The sequence below is a fragment of the Podarcis pityusensis genome (genome assembly GCF_964106645.2).
Source record: "Podarcis pityusensis genome assembly, chromosome: 8".
In the NCBI taxonomy this organism is placed as follows: Eukaryota; Metazoa; Chordata; class Lepidosauria; order Squamata; family Lacertidae; genus Podarcis; species Podarcis pityusensis.
Window position 1 is genome coordinate 37,620,113 of NC_138033.1, and position 27,765 is coordinate 37,647,877.

At 46.0% G+C, this 27,765-nt stretch overlaps 1 protein-coding gene across 1 annotated transcript; it reads right to left on the reverse strand.

Moving 5' to 3' along the window:
* Positions 1-276: 276 nt before the first annotated feature.
* CALB2 (calbindin 2) lies at positions 277-27,217 on the reverse strand. The gene is made up of 11 exons (XM_081016942.1): positions 27,020-27,217; positions 10,992-11,068; positions 10,065-10,154; positions 8,464-8,544; positions 7,328-7,384; positions 5,578-5,655; positions 4,244-4,299; positions 3,231-3,270; positions 2,684-2,737; positions 2,168-2,239; positions 277-821 (listed from the first exon to the last, which is right to left on the reverse strand). The coding sequence occupies exons 1-11, from the start codon at positions 27,108-27,110 to the stop codon at positions 705-707; spliced, it is 813 nt and encodes a 270-aa protein (XP_080873068.1). The 5' UTR covers positions 27,111-27,217; the 3' UTR covers positions 277-704.
* Between the last annotated feature and the right edge of the window lie 548 nt (positions 27,218-27,765).

The following is a 27,765-nucleotide window of genomic DNA, read 5'->3' on the forward strand; positions in this document are numbered from 1 at the left end:
TTTAAATTGCTGTGTGTAGACAGCCATAATGAGCCAAGTCACAAATTGCTAACTTCAGTAAGTCACTGATTCTTCCCACCCCAAAGAGTGTCTACAATGAGAAGGGAAGGCCAGCTGCACTTTTGCATTGCCAAGATCTGGGCATATTAGATTCTTACAGTTTCAGTCAAAGAGGGATTTGAATGGGTGCCAAGTCTGCCCTCTTGAAAATCTGGCCCATCCTTGCAGAGCCTTGCAACATTTAGGGAATGAAAAGATGCAACTACACAATTCCCGTAGCAGAAGATCAGTTTTATTTGTAAACTCTTCTTTGGTAATCAAGAAGACTTAGTGTGAAAAGAAAGCAAAAGATAAAAATTAAGAGCAAAAATAAAATACACTCCAGATCTGAGGATGTACAGGACACAAACTATGGTAACCAACACAGAGAGAGAGAAACAAGCAGGAAGAGGAAACTGATGATTTGGATCAGAGCCCCCTCTGGGAGAGGAGGCGCCACCATCCGGCAGCAATTGTGTGCCCAAAGTCAGCAAGCAGATCAGCAAGCCAAGCCTTGCGGGGTCAAGTGGATTGCCCAGGTACAGGTTGGACAGTCGGCCTCCCGTTGCTCCTCGTGGTCTTTTTTCCCTTTTTCCTTTGCCTTTGTGGTTGGTTGTGGCAGGGCGGGGGGCGGCGGGTTGAGTCGTGGAGGGGGCGGCTCATCTTTACAGAGGGGGCTCGCTGCAGAGAACGATCTCCAGTTCCTTGCGGTAAAGTTTCCCCCCATCGGACAGATTCATGATGCTCTTTCTGTAGTTGGTCAGCTGCTGGATGCCCATTTCCTGGCAAAGGGAAAAGAACAGGGGAGGGAGCAATGAAATTTCACTGGAGAGGGGAGCAAAGTTCAGAGCAAGGCTTTAGAGAACTGGAATGTCCAGCAAATGGCATAGAATGGAATACTTAGCAAATGGTCTCCCTCGGGAGGTTGTGGACACTCCTTCCTTGGAGGTTTTTAAGCAGAGGTTGGATGGCCATCTGTCATGGATACTTTAGCTGAGACTCCTGAATTGCAGGGGGTTGGACTAGATGACCCTTGGGGTCCCTTCCAGCTCTACAATTATATGATTCTACAAACTGTAGCATTGAAAGGGGCCCAAAGGACCATCTGGTTTAACCTCCTGCAATGCAGGAATCATATAATGCACTTCTTAGCCTCCTAATTTAATGTAAAAAAACCCCAGGGTGGTCTGCTTATGGTCCCAAACAGTATTTGGGAAAGGGAATATGCAGAAAGGGAATTCTGTGGTGAAGCTCCCAGCTTTGATATCGTCTCCCCCTTAAGGTAGGATTGTCACCCTCATTGCTGGTCTTCAGAGGGCAAATGAGGACTCTTTTATCCAGGCTTCTGTAGTTTATTTATGGGATTTTCACCCGCAGCAACAATATGTGAATGAATATTTTAATAACTTCTTAGTTTTGCATTAACACTTTTATTTTAGTTACTGTTTTATTGATGTCTGTGTTATGCAGTTCATACCTGTTGTATATCGCTCCAAGCTGCTGTGGACGAAAGGTGATTTGTCTCAAAACACACAGAGACCAACACACACACACACACCTAATATCATGAGCCCAGAACTCAACAATCATTCCTCTTTCACTCCTACAAAGCTGGATACAAAAAGTAAATGTTTAATAAAAGCTGAAAGCCAACTACACTGAAGTATCAAATCTTACACTTAAAAATTCCAAGTTCTGACTATGGGGAATGAAAAGTTTTTCACATGCAGTTTTAAGTGTATGAATTTTAAAACCAGAATTCTTCCTGAGGCTCCATTTTGAATTAAGCCTCCAATTGCTAGCAGTGCATTTGCACCAATAAGGAAAGGGTACTAGATGCCTCAAGACAGGGTGCAAAGGTGCAATCTTTCAGACATCGTTTTTGGGACAGATTTGCAAAGAAATTTTCTCACTTGATGTTTGTGCATCTGGCTATAATCTTCACAGTAAGTGCTTGGACATTCCTCATAATGTGTGCTCTGGGGTGAGGAGACCCTGCCCCCACCCAATCTTGTGTGTTCTTCTCTCTCTCTCTCTCTCTCTCTCTCTCTCTCTCTCTCTCTCTCCCTCCCTCTCTCTCTCTCTCTCTCTCTCACACACACACACACACACCACCTTATGCACTCACTTTCTTGTTCTTCTCATAGAGATCTTTCAGAAGAGCATCTAATTCATTCTCATCAATGAAGCCGTTTCCATCCTGGATATTAATGGTAGGAGGTAATAGAGAAAGATTAGACTATTCTTTCAACGCAAAAGATCAAGGCACACTATTCCCCACCCCTGTAAGTCTTCTCTTCCTTCACTTGTAATCTGCAGCCACACCAGCCTTACTCTCCATCCCAGCTGTTTGAAAATTTTCTGCTTTATAGCTGCTTTCTTGTTTGCAACCCTGGAAATATAAGCATCATCAAAGGAAAACCGTACTTTATTCGAACAAAGTGGTCAACTTGGCAAACTGTTGAAACAATATCAGCTGAATGGCTTTCTTCACACGCCTACTCATTGCCCCAAGGAGAACAGACCAAGCTGAGGCTCCTTTGGGCCAGAAGAGAGTTCCATGCATGGCCAGCCCAAGACATTTTGGCCCCTGAGCCCCCCCCGGCCAGGGAAGAAGGGGTGAGTGAAGATCTAGATATTGTACCTTGTCATAAAATGCAAAGATAGCATTGAATTCATCGGAATCTAGCTTCATTCCCTGAATAAATGAGAAAGAGAAATTGATTAAGACAGGGGTCAGCAAACCTTTTCAGCAGGGGGCCGGTCCACTGTCCCTCAGACCTTGTGGGGGGCTGGACTTTATATTTTTTTGGGGGGGATGAACCAATTCCTATGCCCCACAAATAACCCAGAGATGCATTTTAAATAAAAGCACACATTCTACTCATGTTTCCTGCTTGGCAGGGGGTTGGACTCGATGGCCCTTGTGGTCTCTTCCAACTCTATGATTCTATGATTCTATTCTATGTAAAAATACTAGGCAGGCTCCACAAATAACCCAGAGATGCATTTTAAATAAAAGGACACATTCTACCCATGTAAAAATACGCTGATTCTGAAACTGTCTGCGGGCCAGATTTAGAAGGCGATTGGGCCGGATCCGGCCCCTGGGCCTTAGTTTGCCTACTCATGGATTAAGATAAACTGTAGGAAAGCAACCCCACCAACATCCCACTACCACTTTTTTTTACCTGAAACTTAAGAAGGAAGTTCTCTTGCACAGGCAATAGTCTGAAACATGAATGGGATAATGTCAGACAAAAGAAGGTACAGCGTGACTTTTGCCAGGAAGAAAAGGGATCAGCACCACCTCTGAATAGATGAGTTTTGTCTGTCAGTTCCAGATGCATTTTGCTTGGGGCAAACTTTTAGATGGAATGTGGATTTCTGGAGCTGGGATGATAGTTGGAAACTGGACCGTGCCTTACTGGGATTGGAGACATTTGCCTCAGAAGTCCTTTTGAAACAAGGTCATCTTACAGGGACAAGTGGCAAGAAACCCCTCTGCTCAAGATGTGGGTTAAATGGGTGTGACCGTGAGGTAGGTGAGGCTGCGGGCCAAATTTAACTGGGCCAATGTCACCCAGCGTGCTTCGTGTGCGAGTCAGGATTTGAACTCTGGTCTCCTGGATCTTAGTCTGACACACTAACCACTATTCCACACTGATCCAGCCTTGCGCAACCTGGAAAATGCCTACCACCTCATTCTTTTGGACTGCAGCCCCCATTGGCTGTGCTGGCTGAGGGTGAGGAGAGCTATAGTAGTCCAAAACAGAGGGAAAGCACCAGGTTGGGGATTACTCAGGAAGAAACTCAACTATTCACACTGGAAGGGTACATTGGAGATTGCGCCCAGAGAAAAAGAGATTCTACACTTATATTATTCCTGCCATATGGAGGGGTGTAGGGAGGTCTGAGGGCATGAGAGCATTGTTTGGGAAGGGCAGGAGCAGCAAACTCTCAGTCAAAATCAGAGTTTTCCCTGCCAGAAAAGTGACAACCAAAGAAATATGTTTGGCTTTTTGGGGCTTATAACAATGTGATGGATCAATGGACTCCCTTGGAAAGTGGTGGACTCCCATTCACTAGAGATTTTTAAACAGAGGTTGGACGGCCATCCGTCAGGTGTGATTCCTGCATTTCATGGGGTGACCGAGATGACCCTTGGGATCCCCTCCAACCCTATGGATTCTATGAATCTTACCGTGACATCTCCGACAGGCAGAGCTTCCCATCCCCATTCAAGTCAAACATTCGGAGCTGTGGGGTCAGAAAGCGACAGTCTGTGAGTGGCTCCTAAGTTAAAGGTTTGGCCTGCAACAAGACACTCCTAATGATAGTAACAATAATTTTATTATTTATATGCCACCCATCTGGTTGGGTTGTCCCAGCCATTCTGGGCAGCGGTGGAGGAAGCCGCTCGGGTGCCTGGGGCGCACCTATAGGAGCGGGGGCGAGGGCGGGGGGCACCACAGGGCCTCCGGAGTCTGCCTGCCTCCTCCCACTCAGCTGCCCTACAGCTGGGGGGGAGGCAGTGGGCGGACCATTTGGGCAGCGCGGAGCCTACGTGCACCCAAGCCACCACATCTCTCCCAGGAGAGAGGCGTGGCTTGGGCGTGTTGCAGGCCCTGCGGTGAGTGCCGCCCGGCATTTCGTCACCCCCCTCAGTGGTGACACCCAGGGCAGACTGCACCCACTGCACCCTCCTTCCTCCACCCCTGACTCTGGGTGGCTCCTACCAGGTGGCCTCTTTTCATTGCCCCTCTGCAATGCAATGCAATGCAATGCAATGCAATGCAATGCAATGCAATGCGAAGTGTATTCATATTACCACCTTAAAGTGCAGTGAAGCTGCATTTCACAGCTCTTTCTCCTTTAGCTGTTCAAATCAGCACAGCTTCATTTGTGTCAGACTTGTTTCTGTTTGTGTACACACTAGTGGGCATTGACAGGGCAGGGATGTCTCTACCCCATGCAAAGGTGTTTTTGCACCTTGGCTGCGGCTCAAGGACCCCAGTCAGTATGAAGCTGTTTGCGAAACAATGGCATCAAACAGTAGCATTTTATAATGAAGGACAGAATACACATGCATTTGGGATAACGACCACAGATTAAAAACCCAGAACTGGATCTGATGGGAGTGCACAGTCAATCAGAGTGTGAACACAGCCTCTGCTGAAATCGGCAGAGGTAGCACAGCAGTCCCTGAAGAAGCCTACTTGCTTCCTCTTCTCCAGATTTCCTTGGAAAAAAGAAAACGGAAGACACTTCTGGTGTCTTTGGAAAAACAAAACAAAGTTTCCAAGGTTAGGAGTTGTAGTCTAAAACATCTGGAGGGCACCAGGTTGAAGAAAGCTGATGTGGACTGCAGCCAGAGAGGGCACTTTTAAAGCCTAACTAATTAGTTGTGGCAGGAGCTTTTGGGGGATACAGCCTATGGGGAACAGAGGAAGCCTGCAGGCAGTTCTGGAGTTGAGCAATGGACCTCTCCATCCCCACAGGAGACCTTCCTACTCCCAGGGGGCTTCTTGCACTTACGATGGTCTGTGTATATTCTTGCAGCTTTGGTTCGTCGTAGGGCCGGTTGGCTTTTTCAAGCAAGTCCGAAAGAAATCCCTACAAAAAGAGAAGGCATGAGAAGGCGCAGATTGATTTACAGCCCCATCGTAAACATGCCCACTCAGAACTAAGCTCAACCATAAGCTCAACAGGCCTTGATGTCCTAGGAAGCAAGCACAGAAATGCAGAAGAAATGAGGCATCCTGGGGAGGACTCAACTGTTGCTGAAAAAGGCAGCTACAACTGTCCTTCCTGCATAAACACCACCACCACTGACCCCAGTCCCCCGTGACACTGTAGGGGAAGCAGGCAAAGAGAATCCCACCACAGTAAGGCCAGACATCTCCTAGCAGGACATTACAGTAAGAAGTGGAATGAGCTGTGCATAAAAGCTGCAGCGCTGCCTTTTAACAAGAGACTCTTCCCTTGACCAAAAGTGACTTCTGTTTGGTTTAGAGTCTCGATTTGTAAAATGGGGGTAAGAGGCAAATGCTGTGGTGACAATAAAGAGCAAGAAGCATTTGCACACGAGAAGTGCTCTAGAAACTGTAAATAAGTGTGCCTTTCAGTGTGACATACAATCATAGAACTGTAGAGTTGGAAGGGACCCCACAGGCAGGGGGTGGCTTTTGAAGAGGGTCAGACAAACCCATGGAGGAGGAGGAGGAGGAGGAGGAGGAGGAGGAGGCGGAAGAGGAGGAGATCAGTGGCTACTACCCACTAAGGCTATTTTCTTCCTCCACAGTTGGAAGCAGTATGCATCTGAATGTCAGTTGCTGGGAATCACAAGCAGGGAGAGAGCTGCTGCTGTGCTCAGGTCTGGCTGGTGGGCTTCCTATTGAGGCATCAGGCTGGTCATGGTGGGAGCAGCATGCCAGACTAGAGAGGGGCACTTTGGCCTGATCCAGCTGCCGGATCCTTTCTTTTGTCCTTGGAGTTCCCTATGAGGAGGAGCTCCATTCCCCTCCATTCCTTCAGTCCACAGCAATGAGATGCTGCAGAGTCTACAGCTCTTGCCTGCTCCATGCAGAGATTTGGATGCAGCTGGGGAAACACGTAAGAGCATGGCAACGTGATGGATAGGGAGGCCATTTTCAGCACAAACAAAAGATGTTGTTGCCACTGTTTGGATCCTTGTTGAAGCCACCTCTTAGTGCTGCTGCTCTTCCTCCCACTCCGCCACGCCTCAAGTGCTAAGGACAACAGCAGTATCAGAGCCGTGATCAATGGATGCTTTGTGAAGAGCAGGGGAGGGGGGGTCGTTGTTATAGAATAGTGCTTCAAAGAGTGAATTGCCAGCCACAAAATACCTGGGAGAGTCAAATCTCACTTCATCATTGTTCTTGCACAGGAAAGCCTCTCTCGACCTCAGCTCCCACCTATAATGTGGCCATCTTAACACCAGCCAACCCTACAGGGCTATTACAAAGAGTACTGAAAACCAAAGAGAAGCATAGCTGTCAACGTTTCCCTTTTTTAAAGGGAAATTCCCTTATTCCTAATAGGATTCCTCGCAAGAAAAGGGGAAAATTGACAACTATGAAGAGAAGTGCTTTGCTATGAAGAGAAGGGAGCACTGATATTGCATAGAGGCTATTTGTGCATTAGAAAATGTGTGTGTGTGCATGCAAGTATGCAATTGGCATTAACTTTTAAAAGATGTTTATCCCTGTGAGCCATTTGGCATCTGGTTCTATCTTCTCCTAGCCCTGACCTCAGCTCAGCCCACCTTGAGCTCATTGGCTTCGATGTAGCCACTGCGATCGGTATCATACTTCCGCCAAGCCTGCAATGGAAAGAGCACAGATTTGTCACAACAATTGCATTTATATTGATTTTTATACATTTTGGGATTTATAACCCACCTTCTCACAAAATGCCCCAAGGTGGCTAAGAACAGCAGCAGCAGCAGCACCAATAATGAAGAAAATAACAAATGAATCAGCAGATTAGGAAAAAGCAATAATGAGCCGGTAACTGAAAATCCATCAGAGAGCAGTTCAATCAATTAAGAAATGGTCTTTGGAGCCATCCTGTGTCACAGAGCAACCGCTTTCCAAATCTTCAGTATCAGTGGGAAAGGATTCTCAATATTGTTTTCGTCTGGAGAAAGGCCAGCACAGTGGAAAACGCTGTGTCAAGGGTTCACCTTCATTATTGAAAGAATGAATATTTTAAGCACAAATTATTATAAGCAGCTCAATTTTAATATTTAATTGCCTGTGCCTGTCACACAACTTAATTTGCCCATTAGCTAACAACAGATGGACTCCAGTTTCATTTCCCAACACGGTATTCATTTCCTATTATTCATTTTAATTGCTTGGATGGATCGCTGTTTCACAGCTGTTGGATGTATGTCTCAAGATGACGACATATCAGTAGCATTTTTATTTATTTATGTGCCTCTAGGGCAGACAGCACCTATTTGCTTCCAGGGAGAAGTTGCCCAATGCCAACCTTATGACAGCCCTGCTGGCCTGGCCTCCTCTGCTTCACTAAGTGGGCCGTAGCCCTGTAGCAAAAGTTCTGGGGCGAACAGGCTGGCCCGTTTCCAGTTGGTGCCTATCTCAGAGCTGAAATCATGTAACTTTTCATATGACAAATGTTATTGTGTATTTTTTGTCCTGCTCTCGGTGCTCTGCAGTGCAAGAAGGCCTTTCCAGATGGCAATAATGTAATAACACTGGGGAAGCAACACAGAATAACTAACGAAGCAGATTGGTGTGGATGGCCCAGTACAAATCCACTACCAATCACTCTTACAGCGTCAGCAGCATCTTGCAAAATTCACCTGCTAAGAACAAAACCCACCACAGTCTGGAGGAGCCCCAAATGAGATAGCAGGAGCCAAGTTCTTCTTACCTCCATGAATTCGGCACTGGAGCCAACGTGCTGCCGGAAACACAGCAGGAAGTTCTCCTCTGTGGGCAAAATCTGTGCCAGCTGGGTGGGGGTGGGGGAGGAGAAAGAGACAAGAAAGGCAAGTCAACTTCAGAGAGAGAAACTGGTTGAGAACAGTAGACGATATCAACAACAACTGCTTAAAAGTATGTTCCTGGTCTCCTTTCCCCTGACCTTCTGTCTTGCCATTTTTCTAGGAAAGAATATAGGGAGAAGTTCAACTTGGACAGTTTTGGAGCAAGCCCACTTTAGATCACTGAAATCATAGAATCATAGAATCATAGAGTTGGAAGAGACCACAAGGGCCATCGAGTCCAACCCCCCGCCAAGCAGGAAACACCATCAGAGCACTCCTGACACATGGTTGTCAAGCCTCTGCTTAAAGACCTCCAAAGAAGGAGACTCCACCACACTCCTTGGCAGCAAATTCCACTGTCGAACAGCTCTTACTGTCAGGAAGTTCTTCCTAATGTTTAGGTGGAATCTTCTTTCTTGTAGTTTGGATCCATTGCTCCGTGTCTCCAAACTACATCTCCAAAACTATGGATATGATGTCCATTGTACGAATGCACTTAACACACACATTTTTGTTATTTATGTAGCAGTTGCAGGGAAGCTTGAACAGCCTCTGGAGGGAAAAGCTTAGGGATACAGCACCTGCATGGCCTGCAGAAGGTCCCGTATTCAAATTCCAGTGGCAACTCTAGGTGGGGCTGGGAATATCCCCTCTGATTCACCCTGGAAAGCCATGGTGGCCGCTTGGTATTATGCTAGATGGGCTTCCTCTGGCTCTTGCTGCCTGCTGTTCTGCATTCTCCAAGGCTTTAGTACAGCCTTCCCCAAGCTGGTGCCCTCCAGATGTCTTGGACTACAACTCCTGCCAGTCCCAGCCATAGGATCCTGGGACTTAGGGGAGCATAACCATGCTGATGAGGACTGATAGGAGTTGTAGCTCAGAACCACTGGAAGGCACCAGCTGGGGGAAGGCAGCTCTAGCAGGGTTGAGGCAAACAGCAACAACAGTGTGGAGATCAGCCACCTCCTCTTGCCCTCCTGTGGAAAGGTGAGGATTTGGCCCAGAGAGTAAGAGGAGAAGAAGAAGAGTTTGGATTTGATATCCCGCTTTATCACTACCCGAAGGAGTCTCAAAGCGGCTAACATTCTCCTTTCCCTTCCTCCCCCACAACAAACACTCTGTGAGGTGAGTGAGGCTGAGAGACTTCAGAGCAGTGTGACTAGCCCAAGGTCACCCAGCAGCTGCATGTGGAGGAGCGGAGACTTGAACCCGGTTCCCCAGATTATGAGTCTATCGCTCTTAACCACTACACCACACACAAGAGCAGCAAGGAGACATGGCAGTGGCAAGAGGGGCAATCTTCTTCCCGTCAGGAGATCTGCAGCATTTCCCCTTTGCTGAGTTTGTCCCTGCCTGCATATAGGCAGACTCAGAGCAGTCATCATGCAGAGAGGGGTGAGGATTCTGGCGAATGCACAGGCTCACACCCTCTTCAGGGCAGGGGGCTTCTGGACTTCTGCAGGGGGGAGGGTGTCACACAGCTCACCTCAGACATTTCAATTTTCCCATCGGCGTTCTTGTCGTATTTCCGCATGAACTCCTGCATCTTCTCTGCAACATTGACATTTTTCGATTCCTGAGAAAAGAGGGGGCACGGCTCACTCCTCTGATGCAGGCTCAGCTTGGTGGGTGGGGAGAAACAAAGCCACTTCTGGGCTCTGTTCTGTTCCCAGACCAGCAGGCGAGGTGCATTTCAAGGAGAAATGGCATTCGGGATCCATAAAGGTAAAGGTACCCCTGACCGTTACGTCCAGTTGCGGATGACTCTGGGGTTGTGGCGCTCATCTCGCTCTATAGGCTGAGGGAGCCGGCGTTTGTCCTCAGACAACTTCTGGGTCATGTGGCAAACCAGAGCAGCACACAGAAACGCCATTTACCTTCCCACCGGAGCGGTACCTATTTATCTGCTTGCCCTTTGACGTGTTTTCGAACTGCTAGGTTGGCAGGAGCAGAGACAGAGCAACAGGAGCTCACCCCGTCACGGGGATTTGAACCACCAACCTTCTGATCGTCAAGCCCAAGGCTCAGTGGTTTAGATCACAGCGCCACCTGCGTCCCACTTGGGATCCATACACCTTAGTGCAGCCCCGTCCCCGGCAGGCTTTGCTTTTAAAATCCCCAAAACACAGATGGAACAGAAGTTGTCACTCAGAAACACCTCTGGGGGCCACAGGTTCCCCCAACCTTTGCAATAAAGCAACAGTGTTGAATAATAAGAATAAGACATTTTGATTAACCCAAAGGCAAAAATTACAGCAATGCAAACTTTAAAGCCCAGTTTAGCCCTTTCTTTCAGGGGTCAAGCTAGATGCTTACTCCCAAGTAAATGAGCACAGGACAGCCTCTTTAAGCTGAAAACAGGAATAGAAGCAGAAGTTAATGGACAGGAGAAAGAAAATGCACAGGTCATTACCATTCCTGCTCCCTTCCTGGCGCTCTCTAGCTCTTGGAAGAAGCTTTCCAGTTCTTTGCCTTCAATGTAGCCGTTTCCTGAAAGAAGAAGCACAAAGGGAGCAATAAGGAGCATCCAAAGCTGGAAAAAGGGATAGCAGAAGGCATCTCTCATCTTGCTTTGAGTAACAAATCAACGTGGCCTGTGCTACCCCTTTCATCCAGCCATGGCTTCACTTCCCCACCAAAGATGTTTCCACACTGACATGCCAGGTCAGGCTCTGTACACACCAGTGTCCATGCACACGAGTGCCACAGATCAGAGCCTTCCATGTGTACTTTTGTGCACATTCATTCACAAATGCGAGCTTTCAGTTGAACTCTGCCTCAGTTTTTCCTATCCACACTAGTGGGTTGTGCTTGATGGGGTATGTTTTCCCCTCCCCTCAGTTAGTACTTCCTCTGCCCTCCCTGAGTTCTGGAAGCTTGAGGTCCATTGAGGGCATGCCTAGAGGCATTAGTTTTTTGGGGGGCACAATTATTTTATTTTTTTGAGCTACAAGTTTTCTGAAATGCCAGACTTGCACAAAACAGCAGGCTAATCAAGATACAAACATGTACTGCCGTTCATGTCAAGAAATACACACCTTCACAAAGCCAGAAAAACAGCCTCTCCCTTGCTTTAGTGGCACCATTTCATAGCCCTGATATTTTACAGCAAAATGCCAAAAACAAAACAAAAAGCTTTCCAACATTGGAAATGTAAAATACATGCACCACATATTTACTGTCAAAACCAGTTGGTCACTGCAGAATAATTATTTAAAAATTAGTATTAGTTTCTTGCCAAGTGACATCAGTGACACCTAAGTAATCCCTGCGTAATTGTTTTAAAATTTAGGATTGGAGGGAGAAAGGGAGAGATTAACAACATAATCCTAGATCTACTCAAAAGTACAGCAGAATCCTAATCATGTCTGCTCAAAAGTAAATCCTGTTGAATCTAATAGTGTTTACTCCCAGGTAAATGGAATGAGGATTGCAGACTTACTCCCAGAAAAGTTAATACAGGATGCCAGGACTAGATTAAAAACAGGCTATGAAATAGACAAATAAACTGCCCTATTCAGCAGCCCAGGAAAAATTAAACTTGTATAGCTCATTATGTTTAGAAGAAGAAAATATCAACACATTTTAAAGGCATCATAAGCTGCATTTACACTTTTATATTTCTCTTCAAAAAACATGATTGCAAATAAGAAAAAAGTGTGTGTGTGTACATTTTTGTTATAACCACCACAGAAATTGTTAAATGTATGTGCCTACCAAGATGCTGCCTATATGTGTTCTTTGATTTTCTGGAACTCCTACTGGATGTACACAGAGAGTACACAGTGGGAGGGCAGGCACATGTGGTGCCACTGCTGAAAGCCAATAACTCACTCAACGCCCGTGATGTGTGCACCCCCTTCCCCATTCTATGCAGTATCTGGGCAGCAAGGATACAGAAGCAGGAACAGGCAGCTCTAAGATTTCCTAGTTCCTCCTGATGATGTCCAAAAAGGTCACTTGCCATTCATTAGCAAGAACCCTGCAAAGTAGAGTCCACCAAAAAGACTAGCTCAGTTCACAGAAACTGTGACACAGGGGTGGAGGTGTTAATGGATTGGCTCATATCTTCTGATCTAGAGAATGGAGGAAGTTACTTTTAAAAAAAACCCAAGGCTAAGCAACCAGGGGCTCTGCTGGCCTTGAGGTCCCCCCAGATCTGACCCTTTCTGCCAACTGTTGGCAGCCCTGATGGCACACAGCAAAATGTCAACACACATGTAAAAACCCCCAAAACAAACCACCCACACAATGCTCTTTCGTATGTCCGCAGTTGAGTAACAAGCAATTATATGTTGGATTTTTTTTGCTTACCAATTTGTCTGCTAATCAGGAAAACTTGAATTAAATGAGGGAGGGGGAGTGTGGGCTGCTGCTTGAATGAGGAAAATATTGTGTTGGACAATGTGGAAAACATGCACACACGAAATGCCTTGAGTCCATCTTAAATTACCTTGTGTAGACAGCCTCTGCCACCCAGGATTGAATCACTAATGTAGGAGCCAACCTGGCATTCAATAATAAGACCAAAGTGGATGGGCTAGAAAGAGTGGATCCTTCTCAGACTTAGCCTCCTGAGTTCTCTGCGCAGCACTAATGTAGGCTTGTGGGGTTGCAGAGAGGGAGTAGCTGTCACTAACAGGGATTACATCTCCATCTCCCTTATGGTAGGATGCAGTTTTTAAGTATTGGGACTTAGTGCTGGGCATTAAAGGACACCACTCTGCTCTGAGGTTGATTTCTGAGGTATTTCTGAGAGCCCTACTAGGGAAGTTTCTGGCTGATGCTGTGGGTGCTCCCGCTGAAGCCTGTGAGATGTGTCATTCTATAAGGCCCCTTTGAGACCCAGATGTAGTGAAAAGTAGGGTATAAGTTTAATTAAATAAGTAAACCCAACACCATTTTTTCTGAGTGGTTCAGGGTCTATGCTCCATCTTGGCCCACAAGAAGATGCAAGAGAGCTCCTGGAAGTAAGTGGTGGCACATTTGTAAGACACTGAGGCCAAACACACCCACACCCTTTTGGATCTGCCATGACTTGGGTATCAAGAATTCTGCAGTTGTGTCACTTAAATTTGTAGAATACATTTCAGTTATTGCAACCTGAGTATGTGGACCAGGTGCTTGGAGGGGGGTGTAGCCTCCCATATGCCCGCTGGACCCTGGATCCTTCATGGCTGGCAACATTTAGCCAAGGGAGACTAACCAAGAATTGACAGTGCGGCCCAATGAGGGAGGGGAGGTTAACTTCCCAGTTATATAAATTCATTTAAATACAGAAATCACCACCTTTTATGCAGCACAATATTTCATCTGTTTCAGCAGAACTAAGAATCCACACCTGACTCTCAGTGAGAGGCCAGATTCTCCAGTAAGGAACTGAGGTACCCCCCTCCACACTCCTAGCTGACAATGAATGAATTTGGGAGGAGCTGGTTTGGTCACCATCAAGCAGCTTGTCCAATTAGTTGCTAATTTCTGTCTCAATGGCTGACATATCTGTCTGCTCCCTGTGTTGCAAACACTCTGCCAATAGAAAGCTGGCTCAGCAGGCCAAAGGCTTTCTAATTCCCTCTTTTCTCTATTAAAGTTTCCGCCTTTCTGACTTGAACATTTCTCTTTTGTGCTTTTCTTTGAGTACACTTTCAAATATTGTTTAAAAGAATTTAATGGTAGAGGCTCAAATATCAAAGAATTAAAAGGAAAGGCATGGTTATACCTACTGGGCCTCATTCTGCAGGGAGTCCAAAAAATTCTGGTTTTCATATGGCATCCCTTAAAAATCATTTGGACGAGGGTTTTTCAAAGCAGCAGAAAACTCTTTCATATAGAAACAAGCTGCCCAGCAAAGCCCTTATTAAATGGCACAGAGCTCACTCTGATTTCTCTACAGTTGCTGCTGCTTGGCTTGGCAAGCTTCTTTTTGAAGGACAGAGGCCCTCTTCACTTCTTATCTTGAATGAGACTAAGGACATTCCAGATAACAATGGCTTAGTCTAGATTGTTAAAGTCTCTTCCTTAGGGGCTACCTACCAGGTTGCAGTCAGTTTTACAAACCTCTCTATTGTTAAACCTTTCGGTTAACTGGGGAAAATACACGACAAACCTTCACTCTAATAAGAACCCTGTGAGGGAAGTTGCTAAGGAACCCATTTTAAGAAAGGGGAACTGAGACAACTTGCTTGAAGCTGCCTCAGAATATGCAGCTCAGTGGCTACTTGAACCCAGGTATGGCAGATGCATATGCAACACCACAGCTGCTTGCATGGAGCTGTGGCAAGTCAACTGGTCCATGTGAAAAGCATGAGTCGTTAAGAAGGTCTGAAAACACTCTTTCTGATTTGAAGATAATTAAAGCAGGGTAAGAAGAAGAACAGCTAAACACCTGTAACCAGCAAAGGTAACACAAGAAGCAATTGATTATGATTTGGTTAGATTATTCCTCTCACGATATAGAACATAAGAAGAGCCTGCTGGATCAGGCCAATGGCTTATGGGGAAACTGGCAAGCAGGACTTGAGTATTCCAAGCATTACTGCCTCCAACCATGGCGGCAGAGCGTAGCCCTCATGCCCAAGGGTGTGGGACGGGCTCGTGAATCTTTAATAGGCACACTGAAGAGCGGAATTTGGCTGAATCCTCCAGCAGTGAGAAGGAGTGTCTGTGGAGGCTCCGTCTTCTACAGAGCTACACTTTGAACCCAGAATCTTGCTCCAGAAGGCCTGCAAGTGTCCCTTCCAACTCTGGGGATCCCAAGCAGGATGGAAATGAGTGTTCTGAAAAACATCTTTTAATGGTATTTCTCATGAATAGACAAGGAGGCTTAATATGCATTTATTCATACTCCTAGAGAAGTCTCACCAAATTAGGTCAGCTGAAGCAAGGCTCTTATAAGACCTGACTTACTAAAACAGTCAATGCATTTTTTAATTCCTTGCAAAAAGTTCTGCTATGCTAATGCCCTGCAGGCCATCCGGGGACCTGATTAGCCTCTCAAAAGAGGGTCTCATACAAGTCAGCCAGGAAGGCAGAAGGGCACATAATGTCTTCTGCACCATCAACACAAACTGTGATGGCTCCTTCCAATAGAGTGCCATTGGAGAACTGTCATTTTGGGAAGGTACCAAGCCTTACTTCGATGTACAGTATTACCGGGTGCAGGATGGCTTTTCATGAGGTGTTAGGGGAAACTGCAACACTAAAGTTTCATAACACCAGACATGCACAGTTATCAACATTTATAAACAGGAGGGTCTGAATGTTCAATGTGTCTCTTTCTAAGCCTTTGGACTTCAGCCACCAGCTTCAAAGGAGAAACAGCCTCAGGCTGGAGAGCCAAAATTAGCCCTTTGGACTCCCCCTAGGCCACACAGCTGGTTCAGAGCCCCAAGAGGCTTTCGGGAGCAAGATGGAAAGCAGAGAGAGAGAGAAAGAGCTGGATGCTTTCCTTGTACTGGTGACCTTACACCAGGCATAGGCAAACTCAGCCCTCTAGATGTTTTTTGAGACTACAATTCCCATCATCCCTGACCACTGGTCCTGTTAGCTAGGGATGATGGGAGTTGTAGTCCCAAAACATCTGGAAGGCCGAATTTGCCTATGCCTGCCTTACGCTCTGAATCCCTGGCAACCTCTCCCATGGCTTTTATGTGGGCATCCCTAGCTTATCTCACGATGGAGGTGTAAGGGTTCTAATTTGTTCTGCTTTCAGACTGTGGATTGCTTTCATTAATAAGCATGTCTGTTTCCTTTAGGACTCAGAAGAGTGGTTGCCAGAGGAGTTCACTGGACGCCTCCTGAGCATCCGATGGGAACACTACTAGCAGCCCTGGTATACACTTTGTGACCCTCCAGTCCTTTGTAGGCATGTAGCCCTCAGAAAGGACACCTTCACAAGATTTGCCTGGGAGTTAAAAAGCTGCCTATCACCCAAATATGCATCTGTGGTCCTTGAGATGATGCAATGTTGCAGGACACGGTAGTATGAGAGGAGCTGGGATGGGTGGAGAGCATGGTTTTCTTTAATTCCCCCAATACCCTTGCGAACAATTTATTGTCCCCTCCCATAAATGCAACACAGATCAATTAATGAAAAGACGATCCTGATCATGCTGGGTAAACTGTCTTGTTCTTCTTTTTGTTTTGTTTCGAGTTACCCATTAACTACCTAAAGACAGTTGTAATTAAGCAGTATATTAATTGTCAAAATAAAAACGCAATTTGGCCAGCCCTGAACTCCCCTGGCACTCCCTCTTCCACCCTGACCTTTTCCAGCTACTTGTGGCACAAGAAAACAGCCTGCATGGGCAACTGCTGGACCCCCTTTTCCCAGGTCCAGGAGAAGCAAAGCAGCTGGCAGTGCTTCGCCCATTTCTCCTCCAATGGGCACCTGGGTAGGCAGGAGGGCTGGCTGTTGGCTGTCCTGTTTGCACAGTGGGCAGCCCAGTCATCATTCTGACTCCTGGGCTGAAATCCAATATCAGCATTCTATTTGGGAGTGCAGCGAGAAGGATAATAGATAGACACAGCATTTTATAAAACCAAAATTGATAAGCTCCATCAATGCCATCATTCAGCCAGTAATAGATGAACTATTGGAGCCCATTCAAAATGGAGCCTGTAACAAAGGCAATAAATCAAAATAATGTGGTAGTTAATTATTCTTTTGCCTTGTTCTGGCCTGCTGCACAGCCGTAAACCTCAGCTTTTCAAAAATGCTGTCCTTGGCTCTGAATTGCAGTATAAACCAAGCTGGGATTTTATATGCAAACTTGAAATACATAGCACTTTTTAAATCCCTTACTCAAACCCCTTTACACATTAGAACTCTGATCATGCCTTGCAATTTTCAGGGCTTTTGCTGTTGATATCAGTATTGCAACTCTTCCTCCAAGGAGCTGAGTGGTGTATGCGGTTCTCTTTCCCTCACAACAATCCTGTGAGGTAGGTTAGGCTGCAAGAGTTTCATGGCTAAGTGGCAATTTGAACCAAGGTTTCCCCCCAGTCTGAGTCCAATTCTCTAACCGCCACTGCAGAATGGGTTGTTGCATAGCCAGAAGTAGGGAATCTGCCCTGATATGCTTCTCCTTCCCAGCAGTCAACATTCCTAGGCAAAGCAAACAGAACTTCATTTCAGCATCTGCTCCACCTTGACTCCTACCAGATTTAGAGAGCTTCACCACAAACCATCTTACCTTCCTGTTGCCTGCCTGCATTTTTTTTTTTAACTATCTATGAAGAGTTTGGATAACTCAAAAGCCTTGCAGACTCTTTTGTGGACATTTTGATTGGTCCTATTAATGGCATCATCGAACTGTGGATTTTGGATTTTTTATTGTGGCCCAATCTATCTAATTGTGGAGATACAGGCTTTATTTTTATTTTTTTAAGAAATACAGTGGTACCTCTGGTTACGTACTTAATTCGTTCCGGAGGTCCGTTCTTAACCTGAAGCTGTTCTCTTTTTTTTGCATTTTATTTATTTATTAACATTCTTATATTACATCAGTAAACATTGTCATATTATATTACAGGACTTACTATAATATAATTTCCAACATGTATACAAAAGTTATATACAAATTTTATATACCGGTACCTAAAAAGAAAATTAAACAAACAAAAAAAGAAAGAACAAAGAAAAAACAAATTTTTCCAAAAATCATATATATACCAACATACTAGACTTCCTGTCTTTCCCATTGTATATTCCTTTTTTACAAATGAATGTACTCTTCTTATTATACAGTGGTACCTCGGGTTACATATGCTTCAGGTTACATATGCTTCAGGTTACAGACTCTCCTAACCCAGAAATAGTGCTTCAGGTTAAGAACTTTGCTTCAGGATGAGAACAGAAATTGTGCTCCGGTGGCGCGGCGGCAGCGGGAGGCTCCGTTAGCTAAAGTGGTGCTTCAGGTTAAGAACGGACCTCCGGAATGAATTAAGTACTTAACTCGAGGTACCACTGTAAATTTCTTTACATATTATCTAATACATTCCTATATCAATATGTGCTCTTAGTCTTATTTCTCAACTCAGTCTCACTCCAACATGAAACTGTTCTTAACCTGAAGCACCACTTTAGCTAATGGGGCCTCCCGCGGCTGCCGCGCCACCACCGTGTGATTTCTGTTCTCATCCTGAAGCAAAGTTCTTAACCCGAGGTACTATTTCTGGGTTAGCAGAGTCTGTAACCTGAAGCGTCTGTAACCTGAAGTGTATGTAACCCGAGGTACCACTGTATATGTAAAATGCCTTTCAAATGTTTACTTGGATTTAACAAGAAATAGCACTTAAATAAACTGGGTTGTCGGTGGTCTGCTCCTCCATCAGAAGAAAACTGAATGTGTAACAGACTCCCTTCAGAATATCCTGAGGCAAAATGTGCTTTTGGCACACTTGACAATATGGAAGAAACAGACACCTGCTGTTTGGTGTTTTGATAGACCAGCACTGAGGCCTGCTGTTTCTCAGCTTGTGAACTATAGAGTGGGCAGTGGGGTGGGGTGGAAAGCGGAGGGCACCCTGTGGCGCTCCAGATATGTTTGGCTCTCATCATCCCAGCCAACTGGCAATGCAGGCTGCAGGGGCTAACGGAAATTGGAGTCCAATGACTTCTGGAGGGCCACAGGGCAGTTACCCCTGCCAGACAGAGGCTCTAGTGATCCATTTCTCCTCCATTTTGTTTTTCAACCCAAGGAGCCAGGGCAGGAGGAGGCTGTGTCTAAGCAGAAGGAGGGCAGGCAGGGAGAGGCAGCAGCTTCCCCCTTCCCCCTCCTGTTGTTTTCCAGTACAAAATATCCCCCCAGAATCTTTTTCACCTGCACAATGAAAGTTATAAGGCTCCCAACCAAATATATCACACAACTATAAGCATGCGAAGGAAACAATGGGTTTCCAGTGACAGTACCTGGGGTGGGGTGGGGGTGGGGTTTGAGAGGGATTGGTGGCTATGAGGAGGCACTTACTCCTTCCTTAGCCCTGGGTCATCCTTGCAGATCCCCTTGGTTATTTTAAAATGTCTCCCCTCCCTCATTGGGTTCCAGAGCTGGAAGTGAGGCCAGCCGAGGGGTGGGGCTTTTGGGGGGAGACGTGGACTCAGTTGTAGGGTAGCTGAAGGGGAAAGGAATGAGTCTTCTTCCCTTTCCTGCCATATTCATTTTATTAATTTATTTTGAATATTTCTAGATTGCCCCCTCAGGGTAAAAGCCTCTCAATCCAATGCGGCCCACATACATACTTGAAAATATCAAAACGAAAACCATCCACTTATATTAACTAACTTATATAAACTAAAATAGCCATCTAAAGGCATTAGGCAGCCCCAGCGGGCACACACGTACATCCTGTAACATTTAAAACAATTGCAAGGAAGTCAAATGCTGTTTAAACAATAGGATGCTAAAAACTCAACTCAATGTTTCAGCTGAAAGCAGATGGAAGCAAGTGGGTTTTCAAGGCTGGTTCAAAAGCTAGTGATGATAGAGCCAGCCCTATATCCCTTCAGATGGGATTCCACAAGTATGGGGCCAGCATCAAGGACCAGCTCTACCATTAGGCAGAGTGAGGCAGGAGACCTCAGGCAGCAGATGCTGAGGGCTATGGATCAGACAGAACCACCTATACCATGCAGTCCACCCAGCCACCCAAAAAGCCCTCAGGTGCAGAGGAAGACACTGTCCCACCAGCCAGTGTGGAAGCAGGATTCACACACCAGTCCAGTTGGCCTCTGCATGTAGAATAGGGGCAGCATCTTGGCCTTAGGCAGCAAAATGTCTTGAGCTGGCCTTGGCACTCTATTTTGTCCAGTGTGAGTTTGGGACCAGATGCTTGCTGAGTCTATGCTCGCATTGGCCCTAAGCAATTTTGTACACAGGGCCATCATGGGCTCTGGGAATCTCAGCAGTCCTGAAGATGAGTCCTGCTGGAAAGTCTGAGATGGGTGAGGCAAGTGTTTTCTTAAAGCAGGTGGCATTGTGTAATTGATCTCTGATGGGCCCCCAAGGGAGAACCTTTAATCAGGGGAGGTTTTACTGGCACATCCCTGTGGGGTGAGCAGCCAGTGAAAGAGTGTGGGATAGGGTGACACAGAGCAAGCCTGCAAACAGGGAAGGTTAAGCCATGGCTTTGGAAAGGAGAAAGTGTGAGCAATGAGAAGATGGAGGACGCTAGAAAGAGACCTTGCATGTTCACAAGAGCAGTCGGAAACTAATAAACCACATTCACACAACTTTGAGTGAAACACAGTCAACATAGTTAAATTAATGTACCCCCACCTCCAACACTTGTTATATGTAAAGTAATTACAGTGGTACCTCGGGTTACAAACATTTACAAACATCTCTGGTTACAAACACTTCGGGTTACAAACTCTGCTAACCCAGAAGTAGTACCTCAGATTAAGAACTTTACCTCAGGATGAGAACAGAAATGGCGTGTCGGTCAGCGGTGCGGCAGCAGCAGCAGGAGGCCCCATTAGCTAAAGTGGTACCTCAGGTTAAGAATGGTTTCAGGTTAAGAATGGACCTCCAGAACGAATTAAGTTCGTAACCCGAGGTACCACTGTACTTTAACCCATGATTCTGGAGGCCTGCCTTACACATGAAGCAAAGTGAGTACCAGTTCAGAACACACAAGTAGTTGCTACTTTTGCATGTGTCCTTATGAACGTGGTGGGGAGGGGGAAACTTGCTGCAGATAGAAAACTAGTGTATCAGGGTTTGGCCTCCTGTGCTTGGCTTCTACATGTGGGAAATTACTCAGAAGTACACTAATGAAATGCAGGACTCTGCAGGACTGTATTCCAAAGTTATGTGCAGTTTTCTAGCTTGTGAGTGGTTTACCATCCTGTAGTTTGGTTGTGAGCACCACCCCCATCCAGCTTTGCTGATGCCATTCTTGCCCCTGGGTTGTCCTGCATGCCTCTGAACCAAGAGGGAGACAAGGAGGAAGTGGCTGACCACCTCAAGGGGCTTCAGGAAGCACCAAGGTTGAGGTAGGACATAACTGGGTGAGAATCCACCATTATTAGGATCTCCAGATTTTGCATCCTCTGCGACATCAGCTGTTGATGCAATGAAAATGATGGTGATGCTTTGAGCACCCTGAGTATATTGTACATGGCTTGATTCATCAGAAAGATAGATAAGATAGAAATTGCAGGGGTCCTCCGATATAATAATGGGATTACTAAGCAGGGACAGTGTAATTTCATACTGATGCCAAGTCCTTGGTTTCTGCTCTGATCATTGCAAGTGAGGTGATGTAACTGAAAAGCTGTGCTTAATGATAAGTTGCCAAAATGATTATATTAATAACAGGTTAGATCTCCTTAGCTCCCCTGGGAAGACCCCCCTCCACACATTGAATCACCCTCAAATTACACGGCAACAACATATCATTTATGTCTGTGTATGTGTGTTTGTTTGCGGGGTGGGGGTGTCGTGTTTGTTTTTAAGCTGTGCTTACTTGAATTGACAAAAGGTGTCTTGGTTGCATTCACCCTTTAGCTATGTATCCTGCTCAAATTTAGAAGGAGGCCAACCATGGTTGGAGGGGTGAGGAGGGGTACATAGGAATTACAGGGGCCAATCTGAAATGCAGTTCTTTTGGGCACTCCGTCTTTCTCTTTCTCCCCCCCCCCTCTTGTATTCCTCATACCTGCCTTCTCCAACTTGGTGCTGTCCAGGAGTTCTGGACTGCAACATCCATCCACCCCAGCCAGCACATCCATGTTCCCATCACCCCCAGCCTCAGATGGTTGTGGGGCTGGTTGGGTGTTGATGAGAACTGTGGTTGAAAAATCTTGGGGGCACCATCCTGGTGCCACAAGTAAAACTGCCTTACGAATCTTACCAATAGGAGGGACTGAGAGGGACTCCAGCTTGCTCCTGCTTGCTCACCAGAAGTGAGGCAAGGCCTGGAGACTCAATGAGATCAGGCTAGCACTACTTAGACTGGCTTTTTCTTCCTTGGTGTGTCCTCCTTGGCCAGTGAGGTCAGCTGACAGTGTTCAGGTTGGAAGGATAGTCTAGGGTGCCCTGAGTCCACTGAGCCTCATTTACCAGCTTTGCTGATGGGCTGAAGTCCTGGTGGTACAGGAGGCAAGCTGCTGCAAAGTGGCTGCAGGAGACACCCTTGTTGCCTTACAGAAAGTCAGGAGGGGGGTCTTGCTTTGCTGCCTCCTCTACCAATCAGGCATTTAGGATAAGGCCCCACATGGCACCGCTTTGACAACAAGGTATATAATCCACAATGCTAACAAGGTCTAGCCATACTCAGACATTCTGTTCAGAGTGAGTGAGAATAAGTATGCTCTGCCCTGCCCGCCCCCCACCATCAATCATCCTTCATGAGCTGAAGGATAGTGCCTGAAGCAGGCAGTCTTTTTCTGTCAATGCAGCCTTTCTGCATGGTACAGAAATCAGGGAAGGAGGCTGTTTACCCAAGGAGAGCAGGCTCCCCACTTCAAAAATTATCCCTCTAATGCATGGGGGGTAATGATGAGGTGGTGGGGAGAGGTCCTCCCTCTCCTTCTTTAGGATGCCTGAACAGGGCTATGTCTTGCTGCCTTTAAAGAGTGAGCCTTGTAATATTATTGCCATGCTCTAGTCGCATCCCAGGGGTGGGATTGTGTTGCTGCTGGAAAGTCAGAATCCCCTGTGCCCTCAAAGAGAGAGAGACCCCCCTGAGGGAGAGCAAGGGAAGTCTTTCTTTTACTAAATGCATTTCACGGAGTGGCTCTTAATCTCACGGAAGGAGCAAGAGGTTGAGCTTTTTGAACAACGCAAGGAAATACGATCACAGCAGCTTAAACCAACTAACCAACCATACCTCCAGGGGTTAAGTGGGGAAGGTACAGGGGTCTTCCAAATGTGAGATTGCAAGAGAAACAGATGGACTTGTGAAGTACAGTTGACAAATGCAAACTGGGTATCTGGTGCAAAATATTGCAGATGTCATGCGTTATCTAGAAAGGTTGCTGGAACTCAAGAGAGGGTCTGCAGTCATAGTACTGATTTTTTGGGAAATGTGGTTCACAGTTAGCAAATTAAAGCCCAGGACACATGAAGGCAGCAATTTTTAAAATGTTACCTTTCCTGCCTACAGGGCCAAATAGACAGATAGAGCCACAAAGTCTTGAACACTTTGTGAACAGTCCTGGAATCAATTCTTGATGAAGAGTGATCTAGAAATATTTGAATCAATTGATTAATGTCTGGGTGGGATCATGGTCCCAAAGGGCTGCCTTTGAAAGCAGTCTGGAAATTTCCTCTGGTCCAAAATACGGCAGGCAAGTTTGTTAACTAGGACTGCATGGCATGGTAATGTTACACCAGTCTTTTTTGCTCTGCTCTGTCTTCCAGTCCATTTCCGGGCCCAGTTCAAAGAGCCACCATTAATCCATTCACCTTTAACAGCTTGGGACAAGGTGACCTGAAGGACTGTCTCTTCCATATATACTTACCTGGACATCAATATCTTCTGAGGTCCTTCTCAGGGTCTCCCCAACAAATAAGGTAATGCAGCTAGTTTATAGGGAGAGGATCTCTGTGGTGACTTTCATTGCTTATAGAGCCCCCTTTTTATGTTTCCTGGGTTTTCAGTCTTAATATATTTTAGTGACATTCAGATCTTTGGTATATTCTTGGAGTTTTAAGACTGATGACATTTTGGTGCAGCTGTGAGCTCTGTCGTATTGATTTTGTATTTTGCTGGTAGTTTTCTGCTCTATTAGATTTTGTGGTGCTTTTATGGTTTTATTATCCGGCTTTATATTTATTTGCTTTAATTTTTAGTGGAAGCCTCCCAGAGAACATATGTTATTAGGCTGCCATAAATAAACTAAATAAAAGATGCCAGCATGCCTTCCTTCTCTAGGAGGGGCAACGAGGTCAGCTTCCTCCTTTTTTGAGAGCTTCCAGGCTGTTGCTATTTTGGGGTGGGATTCGGTTCATATACTGGCCAATTCAGGTTGTGCTTGGGAGAATGTCATGCAAAAATAAAACCCCTCGTCCCTGAAAAGATCAGACATTCTGAGATTCGGGAAGTGATGGGGAAATGCACCAGCAAGTGTAGACTAGCATTTGCTTGATGCACCATTGTCAGAATAAATGCTCATTAAATAGTCAACACTGCTTAATTTCCCTGCAAACAAATCAGGGTGAATAATCAATAAACAAGCCATCTGGAAGAGGACTTGCTCGGTGCACTTTAGCCACAATCCAGCAGTGAGTTATGTGAGCTTATCCCCAATCAGTTTCTGTAGGCTTAAGCTTGCCTCGCCCCATAGGAGATCACGGACTCGAGTGAGCTGAAAACACCACCCCACTTTTCGCTCCTCTCCCGTCAGCATCTGCCCAAGGTGAATGTTGCTCAGTTCCTTCTGACGTACAGACTATGGTCTGACCATTTTGCTAGGATTTTTTGTTTCAGCTGCTTTGAGTTTCTGAGTTAGGGCTGGGGAACGTCTTTTCTATCAGGGACTGCATAACCTCAGAGGCAATCAGGTGGGGCGGAACTGCATGCTGACAGCTGAGGCCATGGTCAAAATTGGCTGGAGTTTACAGCACTGCAGGATTACACAGTGCCCCCCCTCTCTTTCTTACACACAGACAGAGCAAGGAAAAGTGGGCCTGCAGTTCCTGGAGGGCCACTTGAAACTAAGCCGGGGGCTGCAGGTTGTCCTGCGGGTTGTCCTGCAGGTTGTCCACTCTTCTAAGGAAAAGTGATATACAAATGCAATAAAACTCCACCCCTGGATTTCTGCTCCTTGTTTGTCCTGAGGCTGCTGCAACCATGGAGAATCATAAAGTAGTCAAGCAGTCACAGAGACCGGTCCATTGTTATGCAACTGGCCCACCCACCCACATGCTTCACCTTCCCAGCCCTTTGATCATCCACGCCATGCACAATATGCCACAGAAACTCATTGTTTTGAAAGCACATGCTCCACTTAAGTGGCTCCAGCAAGAAACCCACCCAGTAGCACACCACAGGGGAGCATCATGCACACCCTACCGCATACTGGGGTGTGCCTTCAGCCAGTTCATCTCAGAGGAAATTCTCTTCCCTGTCACCGGTGTGGCAACTGGTGTAGTCAAAACATGCACATATATAGGGTGGGGGAATTTAATTTATGAAATTTTTGGTTCTCTTTCATTTCATAGGACAAAAAGAGTCAGAAAAGGACCTGATTAGATATATCCATATGGCCCCAAACCATGTGAACCTCTTGCCTCCTGCAACAGTATCAGGGAGACTGTTTCACCCCTACAGCTGAAATTCTTAAAGACCACCTTCTTCCAAGTTCTGCTTTTTCTGAGCATATCCCATCATGGCTGGGAGAGGAGGTGCAGCAAAGGGCTTAAAGAGTTTCAGGATATGCATGTATCTGTTACTGCCCCTCTCCCACAAATAAAAACCTTTTTGGATTAGCATTCTGAATAGCAGCCATCTGTTCCTGTGTTGTGTTAGATGTTAACAGCCACCACCTCAGGCACCCAGTGGCTTACCTCATGTGAATTACTTGTAAGCGGTGCTTAGAGGCAGGTTTGCAGCTATCTAGAGTAAAATCCTGCTATGCCGTCTTGACACAGTGACTAGTGGGGAAAACATATTGTACACAGAATTCTCCAGAGCTCAGATCAAAGGTTTCTAAATGATAATGGACACCCGCAGGGGGTGTTATCAAGACATGGTCACAGGACCCTTTACAATAAGGCAAACTCCCATCATACTGCAATCATTGCCCTTCTCTACAGGAGCACATGTTTAGCTGCACAGGCACACACAACCCAACAGGAAAAGCCGCCTCAACTCTTCCTAACATAGGACAGGATCTCTAACCAGACTTACTTATAGTGGCAAAAAGTTTATGAGCCTCCAAAGTTTAAGAAAATAAACACCAGGAAATCTAAAACAGAAGACTGAGACTATACTACTCTAAAACATATTGAATTCTACCAAATGAAACACTTTTCAACTTGCCCACACCCATTGTGCCCACTCTCATCAGAAACATTTCCACTCCTCTCTGCTCACTCTTTGTTTTTTTTTAGTATATGTGCTGCCGAAGCGAGCACATCTCTGCTCACTCTTTGTCTCACTATTTCCAACTCTCATTTACTACAGCTAACAAAAGTGAACAATTTATAAAACGTAGACACTTAAAAACCAACAGCAACCCAACAGTAAAAAGAACAAGCAACAGAAACTACCTTTCTGAATTCTGTCTTAAAAACCACCTTATTGCAGCCTTTTAAATAAAAATTCAGGCAAAGTAGAAAGAAACTTAGCATGCCTACTGATTAGCACTGGCCATTTTAAGCCACTGATCAATCTCCTCCAGCCACATGTTGGCACCAAGCAATAAAACATCAGTTGTCCCTAAAGGTTAAATGAACAGAAGTTTGTGTCCCTCTTTTCATTCTCACTGACCATCAGCATCATAATGTTTCCAGATGTCCAAGAACTGGGAGGCGGTGAGCTCTGCCAGGTGCAGATAAGGGGGCTGCTGCTTCCCTGCCATGAGCGAACTGGTCCTCAACCGTGTTGCTCTCTTGTCTGTGTTCAGCACCAGGAACTGTCCAGCTGCCTCTCCAGCTCCCTCGCTGCCCTCTCTGCCTTTATAAGCCTTTCAAAGCTTGCAGAAGGAGGCAACGTCCACTAGAGGGCACACAGGCTGTTGAGGAGGCGGCGGCGGCAGCAGCAACGGAAAGAGTGTGTGTGTGTGTGTGTGTGTGAGAGAGAGAGAGAGAGAGAGAGAGAGAGAGAGAGAGAGAGAGACGTAGGTCTGTGCCAGTGTGTGTTCTAATCTGGAAGTTCTACAACCTAATGAAAGCAAAGTACTTGGGTGCATGACAGATGACAGGGAGGGAAGTCTGCATGAAATATCTGAGTTACATCCGTTAAACATGTGCAACTCCTGGTTTCTGAACAGGGCAGCTAATCATCTGAGACAGTCTTCATAGTTATCAGACAGACCATGCATGGTCTGCCCCCAACAAAACCCACTGAAAATAATGAAGAAAAGCCATGTCATTTGTCTTGGGACAGTGGCAGCAGATGGCAGGATTGGCATAGGGATTTGTAGCATTTTCCGGGAATGGAGAGGGCCAAAAAACAGGAGCAGGTGTAGCTGCTCCTGAGAAGTGATTCCTTCTCTGCCTCTCTTCCCCTGCAGC